The sequence below is a fragment of the Oryctolagus cuniculus genome, chromosome 8, assembly GCF_964237555.1.
Source record: "Oryctolagus cuniculus chromosome 8, mOryCun1.1, whole genome shotgun sequence".
In the NCBI taxonomy this organism is placed as follows: Eukaryota; Metazoa; Chordata; class Mammalia; order Lagomorpha; family Leporidae; genus Oryctolagus; species Oryctolagus cuniculus.
In genome coordinates this window covers 102,746,561-102,765,121 of record NC_091439.1, presented here as the reverse complement: position 1 = coordinate 102,765,121, position 18,561 = coordinate 102,746,561, and the positions used below count along the sequence as shown (strand labels likewise).

At 39.1% G+C, this 18,561-nt stretch overlaps 1 protein-coding gene across 20 annotated transcripts in view; it reads left to right on the top strand.

Moving 5' to 3' along the window:
• The window catches only part of ADGRL3 (adhesion G protein-coupled receptor L3), an 870,273-nt gene that overhangs the window by 791,765 nt on the left and 59,947 nt on the right, over positions 1-18,561 (top strand). For all 20 annotated transcript variants that reach the window (XM_051819791.2, XM_051819792.2, XM_051819789.2 and 17 more), the window contains 2 exons: positions 1,735-1,801; positions 4,423-4,514. In XM_051819791.2, the coding sequence (XP_051675751.2) occupies positions 1,735-1,801; positions 4,423-4,514 (159 nt within the window). The remainder of the gene's footprint in view (positions 1-1,734; positions 1,802-4,422; positions 4,515-18,561) is intronic.

Sequence of the window (18,561 nt, the reverse complement as noted above, 5' to 3'; positions counted from 1 at the left end):
TAACTGACTTAGGACGTTTTCAGGGTTTCCGTATTGCTTCTTTCACTCTTCAGTTTTCAAAGGGAATTTAAGTCTCTTGTACCAAACCAACATTGAAGAGTTTTCTTAAAGAATAAAATAATTTCTAATTTCATTTTCATGTTTAAAGATCACCCATTGAACGTCCTATTTTCAAATGAAGGATCTGCTAAATGGAGACAACTTTAAAAAAAGAAAATTAAAGCTTTGTAAAGCTAACATTGAATGACTTTTTTTTATTTTAGTGAAACATTTGATGAGATCATTTAAAACTTAAAATTACTTTAGGCCAAGATGATTGCAGAAAAGAAAAAAACAACATAATCAAAATCACTGCTCTCACCACACGGACATTAAGACTGTTAGCATTTTGATACATAAACAGTCAATAATTATTCAAATAAAACATAACTAAAGCACATTTGTTGCATTTTTAGTCTTTTCTCATGTGAGAGGCAACCATTAACCTGAGTTTGGTGATTTTTTTCTCCTATTAAAAAAATTACATATATGAATGCATTCATCAAAACATAAAATACTGTTTTGGTGTAAGGATTTTGACATGTGTGCATGTGTATGTAACATCCAATTGTTTAATGCATATAGATGGCGTAGATTCCCTAGCTCATCTTTTCATTCAACTTCATTTTATTTCGAACTATACTATTGACATATGCAGATCTTTCGCCTTTCTAACTGCTTTATAACATTTCAAACTATGAATAGAAAATATTTTATTTATTCCTTTATTGATAGATATTATAAATTCCTTCCTTTCTTGCATTCTACTATTGCCTAGGTTTATTAGGTAAAATGTTTGTAGTCACAGAATTATTGAAGCCCTTATGATTTGCAGGTTTAGACCATGCAACAAACAATCATGAATATTTACCACTGGAAATTTGTTTTAATTGTGCCTCAAATACAGCCAACTGGCAAATAATTTAAGATATTGTTTTTAACATCAAATGTAATTTGTTCAAAATTTACATTAATCTTTCTCATCAGTAGTCACTTCCATTTTGTCTTCCTGTCATCCTGAAGAATGAAATGTAATTTCCCAGAGGTTTCAAGAATTGGGGGAGTATTAAATGTGGCTGAAATTAAGTGATTAATAATTTACTTCTGGGTCATGAATCAACTTCATGGGATGCTAAGGATCATTTGCAACCCCAGAAGTACGAGCAGTAACAATGCACTTTTTAAGACTCAAGAACTCTCAAAGCTTGGCTGCCCAACCTAATTAAACTTCAATCTTCTGATACCAAATTTATTTCTTCTTTGTACTGAATTCCTCAGATCTTCTTGACAGGAAAATGTCACTTTGCCTGACAGCTGAAAGACAGGTTATGTAGCACCATAATTGGAGAGAAAAGGATAGCTTAAAGCTACTTGAATTAATAGCTATGTGTATGGCTTTTCTTCCTTCCTTCCCTTCTTTTTTTAACGGTTTCTATGACAGACACAGAAGGCCTTAGCAAATAGGCCCAGTGCCATTTTTCCCTGCTTCCTCCAGGGGTAATTATCTTACTCCATCAATAGTGCTGTCAGAAATTGGGCACATAATTCAGCATTTAAATGAACAAGCAATGTAATATTTCCTGTCTCCCAGTGGAATGCTTTGCAGCTCACATTCCTCTCTGTCACTCGCTCACTCTTGATGTATGTCCCATACCCAGTCCTTGACTGCCTTCTCTCCCTTGTGTTTCATTGCAGATGTTGGCTCCGACTTGACACCTACTTCATTTGGAGTTTTATAGGACCCGCGACCTTGATAATTATGGTAAGAACTCCTAATTAACTGTGTGTTTTTCAGGTCAAGAAATAAAACTTTTGCTATCCCTGCACTGACTATCTTTAATTTACATAGGTTAATTCGGGGAAAGCATGTACATATTTGACCCTACATAACTCAGGCAATTAGACACTCATTATAGTCTACTTATATTTTGTAAAATAGTTCATCAAAGCCAGTGGGAGAAGAAAACATGCATTTGCAAGACTTTATGCAATGTAGAGCAACTCAGTAGTCCAATCCAACATAATCCATTTGGTTTTATAAAAAAAAAAATATTTGAACAGTGATGGCTTTAACTTTGACATCAGTTTATTTCCATCCTTTTTCATTTGGATAACTTGAATGGGAAACAGACAAGACTGGGAAAAGTGTGAAAACACCAGACTGTTCCTTACACCTTGTACAGTTCCTATATAAATCTTGAAAAGTGCAAAATTTAGAAGACTTCCACTTGAGAATGGCAAAACCAGATTGGGCATGCATTCTGGAATTGTGCTTCGCTTTCCAGTGGAGGCTGCATAACTCCCTGATTTCAAGTAGGAACTACTTAATCCTAGTTTAGATAAAATTGTCAGTATCTCTGTTTACAAAAGCACAGAATTGCTGTCCTTGTTTGAATAAAATGTTAACCCCCAGACTTTGAATAAAACACAGGTCAGTAATTTCTTCTCTGAAGTTATTGGGGCTCGTGTATTTTGGAAATCTGAAATTTTTCAGTCTTTGGAAAGGCAACATGATACATTTACATTTTACACGTTGTATAGTATGCCTACGGAGCACTAGGCATTTGCCCCGAATCAAACTCATTAACCAGGATGTGATCATGGTAGAGACTCATAGCACTGTGACTGAACACAGCTTTATTTCAACAGAAAAAATAATGGGAAAATGTAAGAGCAAATAGAATAAAGCCCATGGATGAGTTTATGTCTATACTTTTTTTTACCACATAATGGATTTTTTTTTTTACTTTCACTTTTCCCAGGTTTTGGATTTGGGAATGAATGATAAAGCATTGTGTGCCTCTCTTATTAAGATCATTTCAATACAGTTTTTTTGTTTTTGTTTGTTTTTTACAATTTATTTATTTGAAAGTCAGAGTTGCAGAGACAGAGGGAGAAATAGACAGAGATCTTCCATCTGTTGGTTCATTCTCCAAATGGCCACAACAGCCAGGGCTGTGCCAGGCCAAAACCAGGAGTTTCTTCCAGGTCTCCCACGTGGGTGGCAGGAGCTCAAGCACGTGGGCCATCTTCAACTGTTTTCCCAGGTGCATTAGCAGGGAGCTGGATTGGAAGTTGAGCAGCTGGGATTCAAACCACTCTCATATTGGTGGACTAGCTGGAGCTGGGCCAGTCCAAAGCCAGAAGCTACTTTAGGGTCTCCCACATGGATGCAGGGGCCCAAGCACTTGGGCCATCTTTGGCTGCTTTCCCATACACATTAGCAGGGAGCTGGATCAAAAGTGGAGCAGCTGAGTCTTTAACCAGGGCCCATATGGGATGCTGGCATTGCAGGCAGTGGCTCAACCCATTACATAACAATATTGACCCTGTAACTTTTTTTCCTTAGCATTTACTTTTGTATATGAAAGAGTTATAGGGAGTAAGGAAGAGAGAGACACAAGAAATAAATAGATCTCCCATCCACTGGTTCACTCTTGAGATGTCGACTGGAACCCAGGAACCAGGAGCTTCTTCCAGATCTCCCACATGGGTGACAGGGGCCAAGCACTTGGGTCATGTTCCACTGCTCTCCCAGGTACATTAGCAGGAAGCTGGATTGGAAAGTTGAGCAGCCAGGGCTCAAACCACACCCATATTGGATGCCAGTGTTACAGGCAGCAGCTTTACCCACTACGCCTCAAAGCCAGCCCCTCATTGCAGCTTTAAAGTGGGTGGTCATAGTTTGTACCCATGATGAACCGTGGAATGTTCAAACCATTCAAGTGGTAAATTCACTCTGTAGGTTTTCTGCACAGTTTACATGTATGTTATATAAGGAATTTACATTGGAGCCTTTTGCTTTGTTTTGTTTAAAATCTTGTGCTTTTCCTGCTTCCAGGGATTAAACAGTACAATTGAGGGTTCCCTTTACTTTAATCCTTTGTTGTAGCATCATAATTTAACCACATTTTATCACCTTTTGGAATTGGCTATTCAGAGAATAATTTTTGTATCTGTGTGTTTGTAATGTAGGATTTGAACATGTATCCCTAAATAATAAACGTGGAGCTGTGTTCAGAGTGTAGAAGCAGGAACACACTCCAAATAATCATTAGTTGTTTTCTCTGATTGTTTAGGTTTGGTTTTCAGTTTTCTAAAATGTACACTGGGCTTTGATTGCTTTCATGATTTTCCCCAGCACCATTGCAACAGCTGCAGATTGTGTGTTAGTGTGTGTTTGGCTTCGTAGTGCTTTGTAACTCAAGGGTATCCCAAGTCAATAAACTGGCTTCTTGCCTTTACTAAAATACTAATCTATGATCCAATTCTTTTGTAAGTGCAGAGAGAACAAATTTCCCAGAACAATTCATCTGCAACAGAATAGACTTGCTTTGCTTCCATTCCAGTTATGCTAAGTAACACTACCTTTTTGCTTTCCAGCTTAATGTGATCTTCCTTGGGATTGCTTTGTATAAAATGTTTCATCATACTGCCATACTGAAGCCTGAATCTGGCTGTCTTGATAATATCAAGTAAGTAGTTTTTATTTTTATTTTCTACAGGTCGCCTTACATTTGTTTTCTAAACTTTATTGTATCAAATCTTATGACAAAATGATAAAGGACATCAGTGTATTATCATTGCAGAATAAGATCATTTATCAACCATTGAGGTAACTTGATTTGTTTGCAAACAAGTGAAAGGAAATTCAATCTTCAAAGATACTTTATTCCCTAAAAGCCCAAATTAAAATAGAAGTTTCTCATGTCTATATTCACTTTGTCCTGAAAACTAATATAGAGTTGCTGGAGCGACTGTGTCACTTCCTCCCCCTCCTTTGCCTCCACCAGCCCCACCCGTATCTCCCGCCATGAGAGCAATGTGACCAGGCCAGATCGTGGTACCTACAGATCCCGGAAGGGATAGTTTACACCTAAGGGAAGGAACTCTGAAGCATGGAGGCATTCTATAGGAGCTCTCCTGTCCTGTGGAGAGACAGAGACCTCCCCAGTGCTAAGCAGTGTGCTTTGTCTTTACTTTAAATGCTTAGGGCAGGAAGTGTTTCAGATTTTGAAGTTTTTTCAGATCTTCAAATATTTACATAGACTTTACCAGTTGAACGTCCCTAATTCAAAAATCTGAAATCTGAAATGCTCTGAAATCCAAAGCTTTTGGGACTTTGATGTGATTCTCCAAAAGTTTCATGTTTTGAAACTTTTCAAATTAGGGGTGCTCAGCCTGTGCCTTGGAGGGAATATCCAGCTCTCAGTTGGTTAAAATATTAGCAGAGGTTCCCACGTGGTAAATCTCTGGCAGTGCTTCTCCAGTGAGCCACCTTTTTCACCTTTCAAAGTTTGTTCTTTAACCAGATTCCATTTTCCTATGTTCAGAAAGGCCTAACCTGGCAGAGAGAAAAAAATAGTCACATTACTTTTCAGCACTAGTAATGCTTCCTTTACACACACACACACACACACACACACAGAGATTTTACATTTTCTGAAAATAATAGTGGAGACCCTTGGTAAAACCAAAAAAGTTGTTTACCATGACATTTGAAAATGATAGTAATGTTGAGATGCATGTTAGTCAATATATACGACACATAACATTACATTTTCATGCAAGTTGCCAATGTTAACTTGACTAAATGTGTTTTTTTAATGTTCTTCTAGAAGTTTCATGAGATCACATGTGCTATGGATGTTCTTTAACTGCTTCAGATAGCAGCCAGATCACCCATTTTCCAAATTATATTCACTCCTACACAGCTCCTGGCCCAGAGTAGCCCCTCAATAAATGCCAACAGTATTACAGTGATGCAATGAAGACTTGAGTGAGAAAGGGCCACTGACATTAAGGAGTTAACTTAATTGAAAGAATCACTCATTTAAGTTAACTGAAAAGAATAGCCAAGAACTTAGAAAAATAAAAATACCATAGAATACACTGGGAATTTTCTACTATGAATAATAGCTTTTGTGATTCTTAATGTTACTTAGCTGAACTAATAGTCGCTGTGTTACCGAATTAAGCACAACAAAACTGTCATTCCAAAATATAGTTAACTCCTCAGGCTGTTCATTTCTGACAAAATTGAATTTTGAAAAAGTAAATAGGCACATAAAATATATGTTTCTTCCTCATTTCCCACTCATACTCATGTTAGTATAAGTTACATCTTTGAACCTCTTATTCCATAGTATAAAATACCAGTAATACTTCTCATCACAGAAGTGATTAAAATGTTGATATTTACATAATATCTTCTACAAGGTTAAAACTTAGAAAAAAGCTTCACTCTTATTTGTCAAGTATAATTTTTTTAGAAATCTCTTAACTTTTTTATCCAACTCAACATTTTCCTACCTTTAGCTTTGAAATTGGTGCAATGTTGCATATTTTAAAAGATCAGTTTTTTGTGGTTCCCTGTTCAGATGTATTTCTTCTATAGGTAATATGGATGAATATGATATTACTGTTTAGAAAAACAATAAAACTCACAAGAACCAATAATTAATTACAGTTAGCAGCATTGATGGCATCAAGTTTTTTATTACAATGCAAAAAGAAACCTTAGTAAGAAAATCTTTATTTGAATTCTGGCTAAATTGCTTGTATATGTGATAGCCTTTGGAAAGTGACAGTCTCCCTCTCTGCTTTCAAATGTGAGGTATTCCTCATCAAATGAGCAGAGTGATATAAAAACAGCTTTTACTGTTTTTTTTTTTTTTTAAAGATTTATTTGGTTTGAAAGGCAAAATGACAGAAAGGAAGACTGACAGAGAGAGAGAGAGAGAGGGAGAAAGAGAGAGAGAGGTCTTCTGTCTACTATTTGCCTCCCCAAATGCCTGCAACAGCCAGTGCTGGGCCAGGCCAAATCCAGGAGTATGGAACTCCACTGGGGTCTTCCACATGCGTGGCAGGGGCACGAGCACTTGGGCCACCTTCAGCTGGTTTTTCCAGGCTCATTAGCAGGGAGCTGGGCCAGAAGCAGACCAACTGAGGCTCAAACCAGCACTCCAGTATGGGATGCTGTTGTCACAGGTGTTGCTTAATGCCACTGCTCCATAATGCTGGCCTCTGATGATACTTTTTTAAAAAAATTCCCTAAGGAAGTAGAGAAATTGGGTGGTTGTTAGAGTATAGAGGATGACCTGGAGAAGGGAGAAGCATGGATATGGCTGAGCTGTTGGCAAAGAACCAGTGGCAGGTTGAAAATATTGGAAAGTGGAATTATAGTCCTGACCTGGGAAAATGTAGGGAAGGCAAAAATGCAGAGCAGTAGCTAAACATTTCCACTCCATCAGATTCAAGGAAGGACATTCTTCCACCGAGATAGAGCAAGCTAAGAAAAAGGATCGTTTTCACTGAGACTGGATTAAATAAATTAGAATAGCTGTGATACAGCTATGGTAGAGCATGCAGAGCAGGGTAGTGAATTGAAGGATCTCTACCCACTCACCTCAATGAGGTAGGCAAGGTGGTCTTCTGCAGGCTAAGGGGCATGCTGAAGAGAGATCTAAGAAAGACATCTCCAGCAGATATTTCTTAGAGCTTTCCAGAATCGGAAGCAAAGTTTGTTTTGTTTGAGAGATGTTATGTTTACTGTTTTAAGAAGTGGTTTTAAAGGGCTCAGTAAGCCATAATATTTTAAAAAGGAAGTATTTAAGAAAAATAATAATTTCGAACATCGAGCAAAACAAACTCTGGCATTAATTCTTCTTTAACAAAATTAAGCATCTGTACAAAAATGTGTTTTGAGGTGGTATGGATGTTGGGTTAGTGTTTGTGTTAAAGATTGAAGCTTCATTATTTTAGAAAGATTTTTTTCAGTTCAGGGTAGGGCTGCATAATACTTAATATTTGGGGGGAGGTTGTTTTGGTTGTTGTTGGTTTTGCTTTTTTTTTTTTTTTTGGCATGAATTTTTGTAAAGTGGTGAACCACATAGCTACTTTACTTGATATGTTAAGAAAAAGTTACCAATAAAGCCTTTTGGTAGTCAGTGTCTTTCAAAACCATCCATTCACTACTTATCAAATATTTGTTGCTTTTAGCATTCATGTTCTTTCACACACTTCTGTCTCCTCCACCTCAAATGCGCTGGCTTCGCCCCACACTCAAGCTCTTGTCCCCGGAAGCTGTCGCCACCTGCAGCATCACCACAGTGCCTCCTCACTTCTCTGCACACTGACTCCTGCCCTGGCCACCCCCAGCTGAGGAAGTCTCTTGGAGAGTTGGATGTGACCAGGCAGTCCCTTGGGTAAAACTCCAGGAGTCCTGTAGCTTTTCAACCAGGGATCTCTCACCTTCCTCCTCGCTTTGCCCTCCCCTTCCTTTGGCCTCACGCCATGCCTGGTGCCCCAGGGCATCCCAGAAGTGCTCTCTGCAGCCTCAGATCTCATCTCTGCTCTCTGCTGTCTCTCTTCTCTTACATTGGATCGGGCTGACTCCTTATATACCCTGATTCCTTTCATGATCACTTTATTACTTGAAAAATACGTAGTTTTTCATTCCAAATTTACCTCAACATCATCATAATAAGTCCTCTTTGCTGTTAATACAGAACATTTATTTGGTGGCTGTTTACTATATTGATGATAATACTCTGGGAAAAAAATCACGAACAGTAGAGTGAAGTACCATAGGTAATCTGATTACAGGAGAAATAAGATATGCCGATTCTTAGACTTAACTAAAAAAGTAATTAGAATTAAATAACTCATGTCTGCTTATTGCTTGCTTACTTGTCACTTGTCTCTGTTTCTTCAAAATAGGCAATTGCACATAAGAAAGAAGTAATACCAATCATTTCAATTTTCTGGTTGAGTTTCTGACAGATTAAAATTGCAGCTGACAGTAATTGTAGTAAAAATCCAACCTAACTTTTAAAATAATCCACATAAATATGATTAAAACTATTAGTGAATTGTTGCCAGCACAAAATTAACTTGTAATATGTAAAGCCTTAATTTTTGAGGAGCTTTTAGTGTATCCTTGATGTTTACTTTCAAAATTAAAATTGATAGTTTCTGTAATCACCCACTTGTTCTATTGAAAAATATTTCATAGCAGGTTATTTTCAAAATAACGTGCTTAATAATATCATATATATTATTTTGTAGAATAGAACACAAGTGTTATTTCTTTTTGGAGCTTAGGAAAGAACACTGCTTCCTATATGCAGGGAACAAGGAATCTGCCTGCTTTGTTTTCTGTTGCTTTTCCTCTTGACCTTTCCCATCAACAGACTTCTGCATTAGTCCTTTGTTTTTGCATAGTTTTCTGACCTCTGGTCTCTGTCCTTAACTTAGCTTTTATATGAGTGGTGGATCCACAAACATTTTGTTGCATGCAGGGGTGGGGAACTTTGTATCTTGCCAAAGCAGTTTGGATTTGTATATACTTCACAGATCATACAAAATTACCAACTTAAAAATTGGCCTGCTATAGTTTATTGAATTTTGAATCCAGCCTGTGGTTGCCTTATCAGGGCCAGACCAGACGTTCCCCACCCCTGGTTTTACTTTCCTTCCTTCTTCCCTATGCTGTTGCTGACTAAGACATAAGGATAGAGAGGAGGAACAACCCGAGTGTGTCAGACCCAGTTGGTTTTGAATTTCTGTTCATTTCTCTAATGGTTTTTATAACTTTGGGGAAGTGTCTGCATCAGGATTCTCAGTCTCTATTTCTTCTCCAAATTAGGAATCATTCTATTTTGTACAGTTACATAATAATTGTTATCCTATGTGTAAAGCATACAGCATGTAGTTTGCTGCCCCTACAGATGGTTTGATTCCTTTTAACTACTTTGTGACTGCTAGTTTTGATTATGTCTTCCACTGGTAACGCTTTGCCCAGTCTACATCCAAACCCCCTTAGAATGTGACCGGCTTTGTTTACCATCTGGTGTCATTAAGAATTATGTGTGAACTGATCTTTTCATTTGTTAAGCCAAAAAACCGATCCTATTATGAAAGAGCTGGCTCCAGGGGTAGTATGCTCATCTGATTAATACGTAGGAAGTTCTGTAGTCAGTTCTGGGGGGAAATATGAATGTGTCCTCACCAAGCTTGGACACCTGCCATAGGTAAAGAAACTTAAGGCTTCCGGATAGCTGCAGGGATTGTTCTGCCTTACCAGGAGCCATAATAACTCATTCTGTCTCTTAAGAAGGTCACCTGTATTTAAGAACTGTATTTCTAAATGTTAGTGTGAACAATTAAGTCAGCTTGATTAGTATTAAATTAATACTTTATGGAGTTAAACGTGGTTGGGTTTCTAAAAAGTGCATGCACAGCAGAGTGACTGTGGAACATGAACTGTGCGTTTCTCTATGAAAAGAACAAAACCTAGAGATGGGATTTTGGATCTTTTTACCATATGGAAATGTTCACTGTTTCAGGGGAAAGACATTACACATGTACATGTATACTGAAAAATCACATACTACCCTAAACATATGTATAATTTTTAAATATCTGTTAATTTTTTTTTACATGAAGAAAAAAAAGGAAGAAATAGGAAACAAAATTTATGGTAGAAAAACAAATTGACGTTGTCTCAAAAATACAATATCACAAGAGTTTTTTAAAAAGATTTATTTATTTATTCAAAGTCAGAATTACACACAGAGAGAAGGATAGGCAGAGAGAGAGAGGTCTTCCATCTGCTGGTTCACTCCCCAATTGGCTACAACAGCTGGAGCTGCACCAATCCAAAGCCAGGAGCCAGCAGCTTCCTCTGGGTCTTCCCATGCATGTGCAGGGGCCCAAGGACTTGAGCCATCTTGAACTGCTTTCCCAGGCCACAGCAGAGAGCTGGATCAGAAGTGGAGCAGCCGGGTCTTGAACTGGCACCCATATGGGATGCTGGCACTGTGTGCGACGGCTTTACCCACTGTGCTATAGCACTGGCCCCAAGGATATTTTAATCGTTATATTTTACCCCCAATTAATATAGCCTATATAGTAAAATACAAATATATAGCCTACTTTTCAAAATTATTTCATTTTGACACTGTAGTTAGAACAATAAAGGGAAAGTAGGGTAGGAAGTATCACTGCGTTCCTAAATCTGTATATATGAAATACATGAAACTTGTATAACTTAAATAAAATTTAAAAAAAATTAAAGGTAGACCACTGGATTTGGGTATGTGTTGGAAGTAACAGAAAGAGAGGAACAGAGATAATGCTAAGGTTTTTGGCATGAGTAATTGGAAAGACTAAACTGTCATGTACTGACCTGGGTATAATATAGCGAGAGCAGGTTTAATAGACTAGAAATGAAGTGTTGTGTCTTAAAGATATTAAGTATGTTTACTAACCATGTGTTAAAAGCCAGTAATAGCAATAAAAACAGAAGAGTAAATCTGAGTTGTGTTTAGTGAAAATGTTCATCAATACCAAAGTTTTGTGGATGAGCTTTGAGAATATTTTTAGAGCTTTCTTATTCTTCCCAAAATATTAGCCACTGATAAAAATATTAAAACATTGCTTTGGATTTTTGAAAAGGAACCTCAAAAATTGTCCATGCAAACTGTAAAAAAGTAACTTATATCTCCATACAACAGTTATAATTATTATAAACAGTTAGAGAGCCTGTGTTTAAAATCTGTCACCTCTTATAAAGGATTATTAGGTAAACACGATACAATGAACCTACATTTTACCAAATTTTTTAAAAATTTATTTTTATTTATTTGGGAGGCAGAGTTTTAGAGAGAGGGAGGGAGAGAGTGAGGGAGAGGGAGAGAGAGAGAGAGAGATTGAGAGAGAGAGAGAGCCTTCCATTTACTGGTTCACTCCTCAAATGGTTCCAATGGCCAGAGCTGAGCCAATCTGGAGCCAGGAGCTTCTTTTAGGTCTCCCATGGGGTGCAGAAGTCCAAGCACTTGAGCTGTCTTCTACTGCTTTTCCAGACACATTAGAAGGGAGCTGGAACAGAAGAGGAGCAGCTGGTACTTGAACCGGCACTCATATGGGATCCTGGCACTGCAAGTGGAGGATTAACCTATTACTCCACAGCTCCTGCCTCACATTTTACCAAATTTTTAAAAAATATTTCTTTCTTTCTTTATTTAAAAGTTATAATTACACAGAGAGAGAGGAGAGGCAGAGAGAGAGAGAGAGATCTTCCATCCACTGGTTCACTCCCCAATTGGTCGAAACGGCCCAAGCTGTGCCAATCCGAAGCCAGGAGCCAGGAGCTTCTTCTGGGTCTCCCACGCAGGTGCAGGGGCCCAAGGACGTGGGCCATCTTCTGCTGCTTTCCCAGCCCACAGCAGAGAGCTGGATTGGAAGTGGAGCAGCCGGGTCTCAAACAGCGCCCATATGGGATGCTGATGCTCCAGGCCAGGGCATTAACCCGCTGCTCCACAGCACCAGCCCCACCAAATTTTTTAAGTCAAATATATTGTCCAATGCTCAGGTGTACTATTAACACTTTAGCTCTTAGAATTGTTCAAAACCAGTAATAGATTTATTTCATGGACGTTAATAAGATATAATGGTTTTTAGATGAATTCTCTTGTGTTTCCTGGTCTTCCTGTGTTGTCTTAGTATGTGGCTGGATATCGCTGGAGAGGAACATAATAGTACCATAAATGGGCCAGCGCTGCAGCTCACTAGGCTAATCCTCCGCCTTGTGGCGCCGGCACACCGGGTTCTAGTCCCGGTCGGGGCGCCGGATTCTGTCCCGGTTGCCCCTCTTCCAGGCCAGCTCTCTGCTGTGGCCAGGGAGTGCAGTGGAGGATGGCCCAAGTGCTTGGGCCCTGCACCCCATGGGAGACCAGGAGAAGCACCTGGCTCCTGCCATCGGATCAGTGCGGTGCACTGGCCGCAGTGGCCATTGGAGAGTGAACCAATGGCAAAGGAAGACCTTTCTCTCTGTCTCTCTCTCTCTCACTGTCCACTCTGCCTGTCAAAAAATAAAAAAAAATAAAAAATAAAAAATAAATAGTACCGTAAATGTTGCCGGTGCACTAGATACTCGAGGAAAACAATGCAAACCATATTGTTAGAGCTATAGCCTTGCATATTGGGATGACACTACTAGATTTGTTGTAACAAGCTAAGATCTTCCTAAAGCTGCAGTCAGTCCTTTGATGGTTGCCTTCACTTCACCATGCAACAGTTGCTTCTTTAAAACATGAATTTCACTGACTCAGTGATTACAAAGCTATACATGCTGCAGGTGTTATAACATCATGCATTGCAGGCTGCAGCTTTAACTTTCTGCAATGGAAAAGGGCTAATTTCTTTGTTAGGCATTTTTCTTAAAATGCTGTAACATTCCCATGTGATTGTTCAAGAAAACAGTGTTAATACACAACTGTATTCACTGTACTTCATAGCTAGGAGCTGACATTTGAGAAAAACCACTTGAAGGATGATTGTCATAGGCACACTGAAGCTCTTATGCAGGATACCTTGGGGTCAAATGATAATTTCACTTTTCCCCAAAATAATCAGGTTTCTACCAGCTAGAGGAGAGTTCATTGCTGTCTCAGGATGAGAAAGCCTAAAAGCCTTGTAAGAGAAAAATATTTCTTAATAATGAAAACATAAAAGTTAGTTCCTTTGTTCTTCATATTATAGGGCTTAGACTCACACGACCTTTGTATTCCACAAGAAAGGGGCAAGAGAAAGCTTCATAATTTAAATTAATGTGAAATGGCTAGCTGTTCATACAGCTATCGTCACCTCAAAATAGCAAGATGCCATAAGAGTAGAAGAAATCTGAGACTTATAATTAAAGCACCTTTTTTTCTGTATTTTCACTAGTGTACTTTTTAGTGTAGGAATGTTGATTTGATTTTATCCCTAATTATTCATGAATTTATTCAACAATGAGAAATCATGTGATTTTAAATATGTTTTAAAGGGAAAAATTCCAGAAGTGGCAGGTAAATTTTACATCAACTATAAGAAAAAGGAATGGAGTGTGACTGCACAGTTTTTGTCTTGAGGTACTGGGTGGCAAGTTGTGACTTCCAGGATGTGGAAGGCTGTAGAGAGAGCGCACTGGGGCAGTTCTTTACAATGCAGGTTGCTAGGCATCCTTGTGTGGAGTCCACAGGGTAAGGTGATGAAGACTAGAGACGCAAGTTGGAGTCCTCAGTACATAAATGTTATTTATTGATTTATGCATGTATTGTTCATATTTATTTTCAGGATGACTTTTATGTATCTTTATTAATTTTTTAAATAAATTAACAGAGAGAGGGGGAAAGAAAAAGAGATCTTCCATCTGCTGGTTCACTCTCCAAAGGCCGTAACAGCTGGGGCTGGGCCAGGAATGCCCTTCTGGTCTCCCATAGAGGTTGCAGGGGCCCAAGTACAATCTTCCTTTGCCTTCCAAGGCAGGAAGCTCGACCAGAATTGGAGCATCTGGGATTCAAACTGGCACTCCGACATGGGACGTCTGTGTGTCAAGCAGCAGCTTAATTCACTGCACCACAATGCTGGCCCCTCTTTATTGCTTTCCACATGGCAGTGATCCTAACTTTTTATTTATGGCAGCTCTGTATTTCCTTTCAAAACACTGAAAAACCTTGGATGGTGAAAGTGATATCTAAACAAGGGGGAGATGCGAGATGATTATTTTCCTGCCAGACTGGTTTCTCTCAGTAGCCCCTGGAAAGTGTGTTTCTGTTGGGATGGGCGCTGCTGAAAAAACCAATGCTTTCCAGCAGAGTGGACCGAATCATAACACTGACGATTTGTGGGGCATAAAATCCAGAGGCAGGTGGCTACAGAGCTGATTCAGAAGCTCAATGATGTCAGCAAGGACCTAAGCATCTAGAGTCTGTCATCATCCTCAGTGTGTTGCTGTTGTCACTCACCGTATCATTCCGTGGTCCAAAGACCCCCTTAGCTCCAAGTGTCATATCCTTCAGCAGTTGGATTCAAAAGAAAGAAGGTATTTTAAAGATGTTCTCCTAAGGAGCCTTTCCTCATGGGCTTGCCTCCCATTTTCAGAGTGTAAAATATTTCCCAGAAGCCCCTTGACCTCTCCTGGCTGCACGGGAGCCTGGGAAAGCAATGAGCTCTCCAAGGAGACTGTCTTAGATCCTCTAGGGGGAACAGGACAGTCTGATTTGCAGAGCTCAGGGAAAAAGAGTACAGCGTGATAAATGACACATGTCCTAACATCCCATTCTGAAAAATGCAGCCTTAGGACAACTTGGAACATAAGGTGTGAATTTACAATCCTTTGATGTTTTCAGAGTTACTTGTCAGGACTTAGCCCCTGGCTCTACCTATCTTCCCTCTCTTCTGACCCTCCAAATCAACTTCATACGAAGTGGGGCCTCAAAACCAAACTCCTTAGACCTCTGCTACCACCAGCCTCGTCTTGGCTGCTCCTCCAAACTAGGAATGTGGGTATGGGCTACAACCTTGAGAGAATAGCTCATTATAAACTCTATTTTAAACCAATAGACTGTGTAAAGACTGAGAATAAACACAGAAAATAAGAGGGCCAGGGACCATAACTCTAAAGCCTTCTAACTTTAGAGATCTTGGAAGTCTAGAGCCTGGCAAATAGTCATTCACAAGGAAGTAGATGATGAGGTAGGGAAAAAGTCAGAGAAACTGGGAGCTGTATGGATCATGCCTTTCTAACAGGATGGGAACTTAGATTTGACCACTGGATTTAGCAACAAAGCGTTCCTTGGTGAACTTGACAAAAGTTGTCTTAGTGGAATAGTTAATGAGGTCTTATTAGAATGCATTAAAAGGAGATTGGGAGGATTGAGGCAAAAACCAAAACAACTCTTCTCAGATCTTTTGCCATAAGCAAGAGAGAGCTGTTAGGTCTAGGAAAGGTTTTGGTTGCCTTTGTTTTTGTTTTTATTTTGTTAATTTATTAATTTTTTAAATGTGAAAGATATTGTAGCCTCTACCTTTTAATTTGTTAAGAATGAAGGATTACTTAGTATTGAAAAGAGAGGAGCTTACATGGTATCTACACTGCAGTAGGTAAAGAAGATTGGGATCTAGTGTTCAAGTAGAGATTGGGCATAGATGTGAAAGAACAAACAAAACATCTCATTCTTTATACAATGAATTAGGAGTGAGATCTGCTAACCTATTATCAGCAGATGTTTTCCTTTAAAATTATACAATAAATTATGACTTAAAAGTGCCAGCTACTCAATGTGTTCAGAAATACTCAAGTACCTAGAAAATAAGATTATCAAATCTTACAAAATATAGCATTACAAGATTATTTTTATTTTAGTTATTTATTTTAAAGATTTGTTTATTTTAAGAAAGAGAGCAAGAGAGAGAGAGAGAAACAGAAAAAGAGATCTTCCATCTACTGGTTCAGTCTCCAAATGGCTCCAACAGCTGGGGCTGGGCCAGACAAAAACCAGGAGCCTGGACCTCCATCCAGGTCTCTGCCATTGGTGATGGGGACCCAAGTACTTGGGCCATCGTCTGCTGTTTTCCCAGGTGCATTAGCAGGGAGCTGGATTAGAAGTGGAGCAGCTGGGAGTTGAATCAGTGCTCCAGTATGGTTATTGCAAGCAGCGACTTAACCCCCTGTGTCACAACACCAGCCCCTAAAAGATTGTTTCAATTTTCTATTTGTCCCCTTCACATTAAAATCCATGTAGTATAAAATTACATTTTGTTTTGTAAAATCTTTCTATACATATCTGTATATATGTACATATATGGGTATATATATGTACATTTCTATTATGCTTTTTAGAAGATGCAGACGTCCAGATATTTCAGTGACAAGAAAAAAATATTACATGTGGAAAACGAAGTAAAAATTTTTGTGCAATTTGAAGAACTTAAAGAATAATAAGTTATACCATTTGGGGAAAATTAATCATCATAAAGATTACCTAAGTTTTCATTCAAATTATAAAATCAACATTTGAATATGTGAAAAACCTTTTATTTATTTATTTTCCTAAAAGTAAAGTACTAAACTATGTATTATAAGAGTTTATTGGTCGGCGCCGCAGCTCACTAGGCTAATCCTCCGCCTTGCAGCGCCAGCACACCAGGTTCTAGCCCTGGTCGGGGTGCCGGATTCTGTCCCGGTTGCCCCTCTTCTATGCCAGCTCTCTGCTGTGGCCAGGGAGTGCAGTGGAGGATGGCCCAAGTGCTTGGGCCCTGTACACCATGGGAGACCAGGAGAAGCACCTGGCTCCTGGCTTCAGATCAGCGCTGTGCACTGGCCACAGCGCGCCGGCTGCGGCGGCCATTGGAGGGTGAACCAACGGCAAAAAAGAAGACCTTTCTCTCTGTCTCTCTCTCTCTCTCTCACTGTCCACTCTGCCTGTCAAAAAATTAAAAAAAAAAAGAGTTTATTACGCATACTTTATAGGATAGCTATGTGCTAATATACCTTTTTTGATATTAAATGACCATTCTTTGCGTCTAGAAGTAAATGGTTACATATGCAGGGGAAAAAGATTGAATTGAAAATGCAACCCTTTAGCATCAAGATTATGGACTTGCATGGTGTTTTCTGACACCATCTCTGAAACCAAACATGGGTCATTTTTAGACACACCAACCAATGCCCCAGTAGCTACCAGGTGTCCAGGTCAGTCAGTTCTGAGACAAACTCCCAGAGTTATCACAGACCCCAGGAGTTAAGGGCTCATTCCCACAAGACTAATCCCATAAGCGTCGCAAATGGAGGGTACAAGCTACTCACACTCTACCCAGCTGACTACAAATTCAGGGTTCCCATGACCACTTCTCATGTTTGATAGTCCTCTAATGCAATTCAGAGAACTGAGAAAAGTGCTCCAGGTTTGAACACAGCTGTATTATAGAGGATACAACTCAGGAATAACACACTGGAAGAGATGCAGAGAACAAGATATAGGGAGAGGACAGTCTTCTTTTCCAGGGCGTGCTCCTGAATCCAGTAGGTCTTTGAACCCATTCCCTTTGAGTTTTTTAATCAACATTTCATATTGTAAGCATGAGCAATTAAAGTACTGATCACTGATAATTAAACTGAATCTCCAGACCCTTCTTCCCACTGGTAAAGAGGTCAACACTTAAAAGGAATCGGGAGCATAGCAGATGGAGGTGGCTAAAGCTTCTAGCCCTGCAGAAGTGGCTTGATCTTTCTGGGGTCAGTCACCATCGTGAGGCTACTTAGCATCCCCCCACCCCCCACACACACATACACACCTTGAACCATCTCATTGGCATCCAAAAGATGGGAGATTCCAGAGGTTTTCTGAGCTCTATACCCAGAATCAGGAACAAAGCCAAATACTGACTTTCTGTTTCAACTCTGCATCTTGAGTTTCCAGAAGTTGGGGTGATGAATATGTATAATACTCATATAAAAACATTTTTATTAAGATTGGGTTGCCCTACTTTCTGTCCATAAGCATATTAGTGGAAGAGCAGCCCAAGAATGGCATCTCCCTGACAGGATCATTCTTCTTTATTTCTAGCCTCTCAGAAAGTGTTTTAAAAACCAAGTCTAATTTTCTGTTGTTAATGTGCTTCTGTGGATATAGCTACTGTACATAATGAAAATTTAATGAAGTCTCATGAAAATGAGAAGATTTAATTACTATA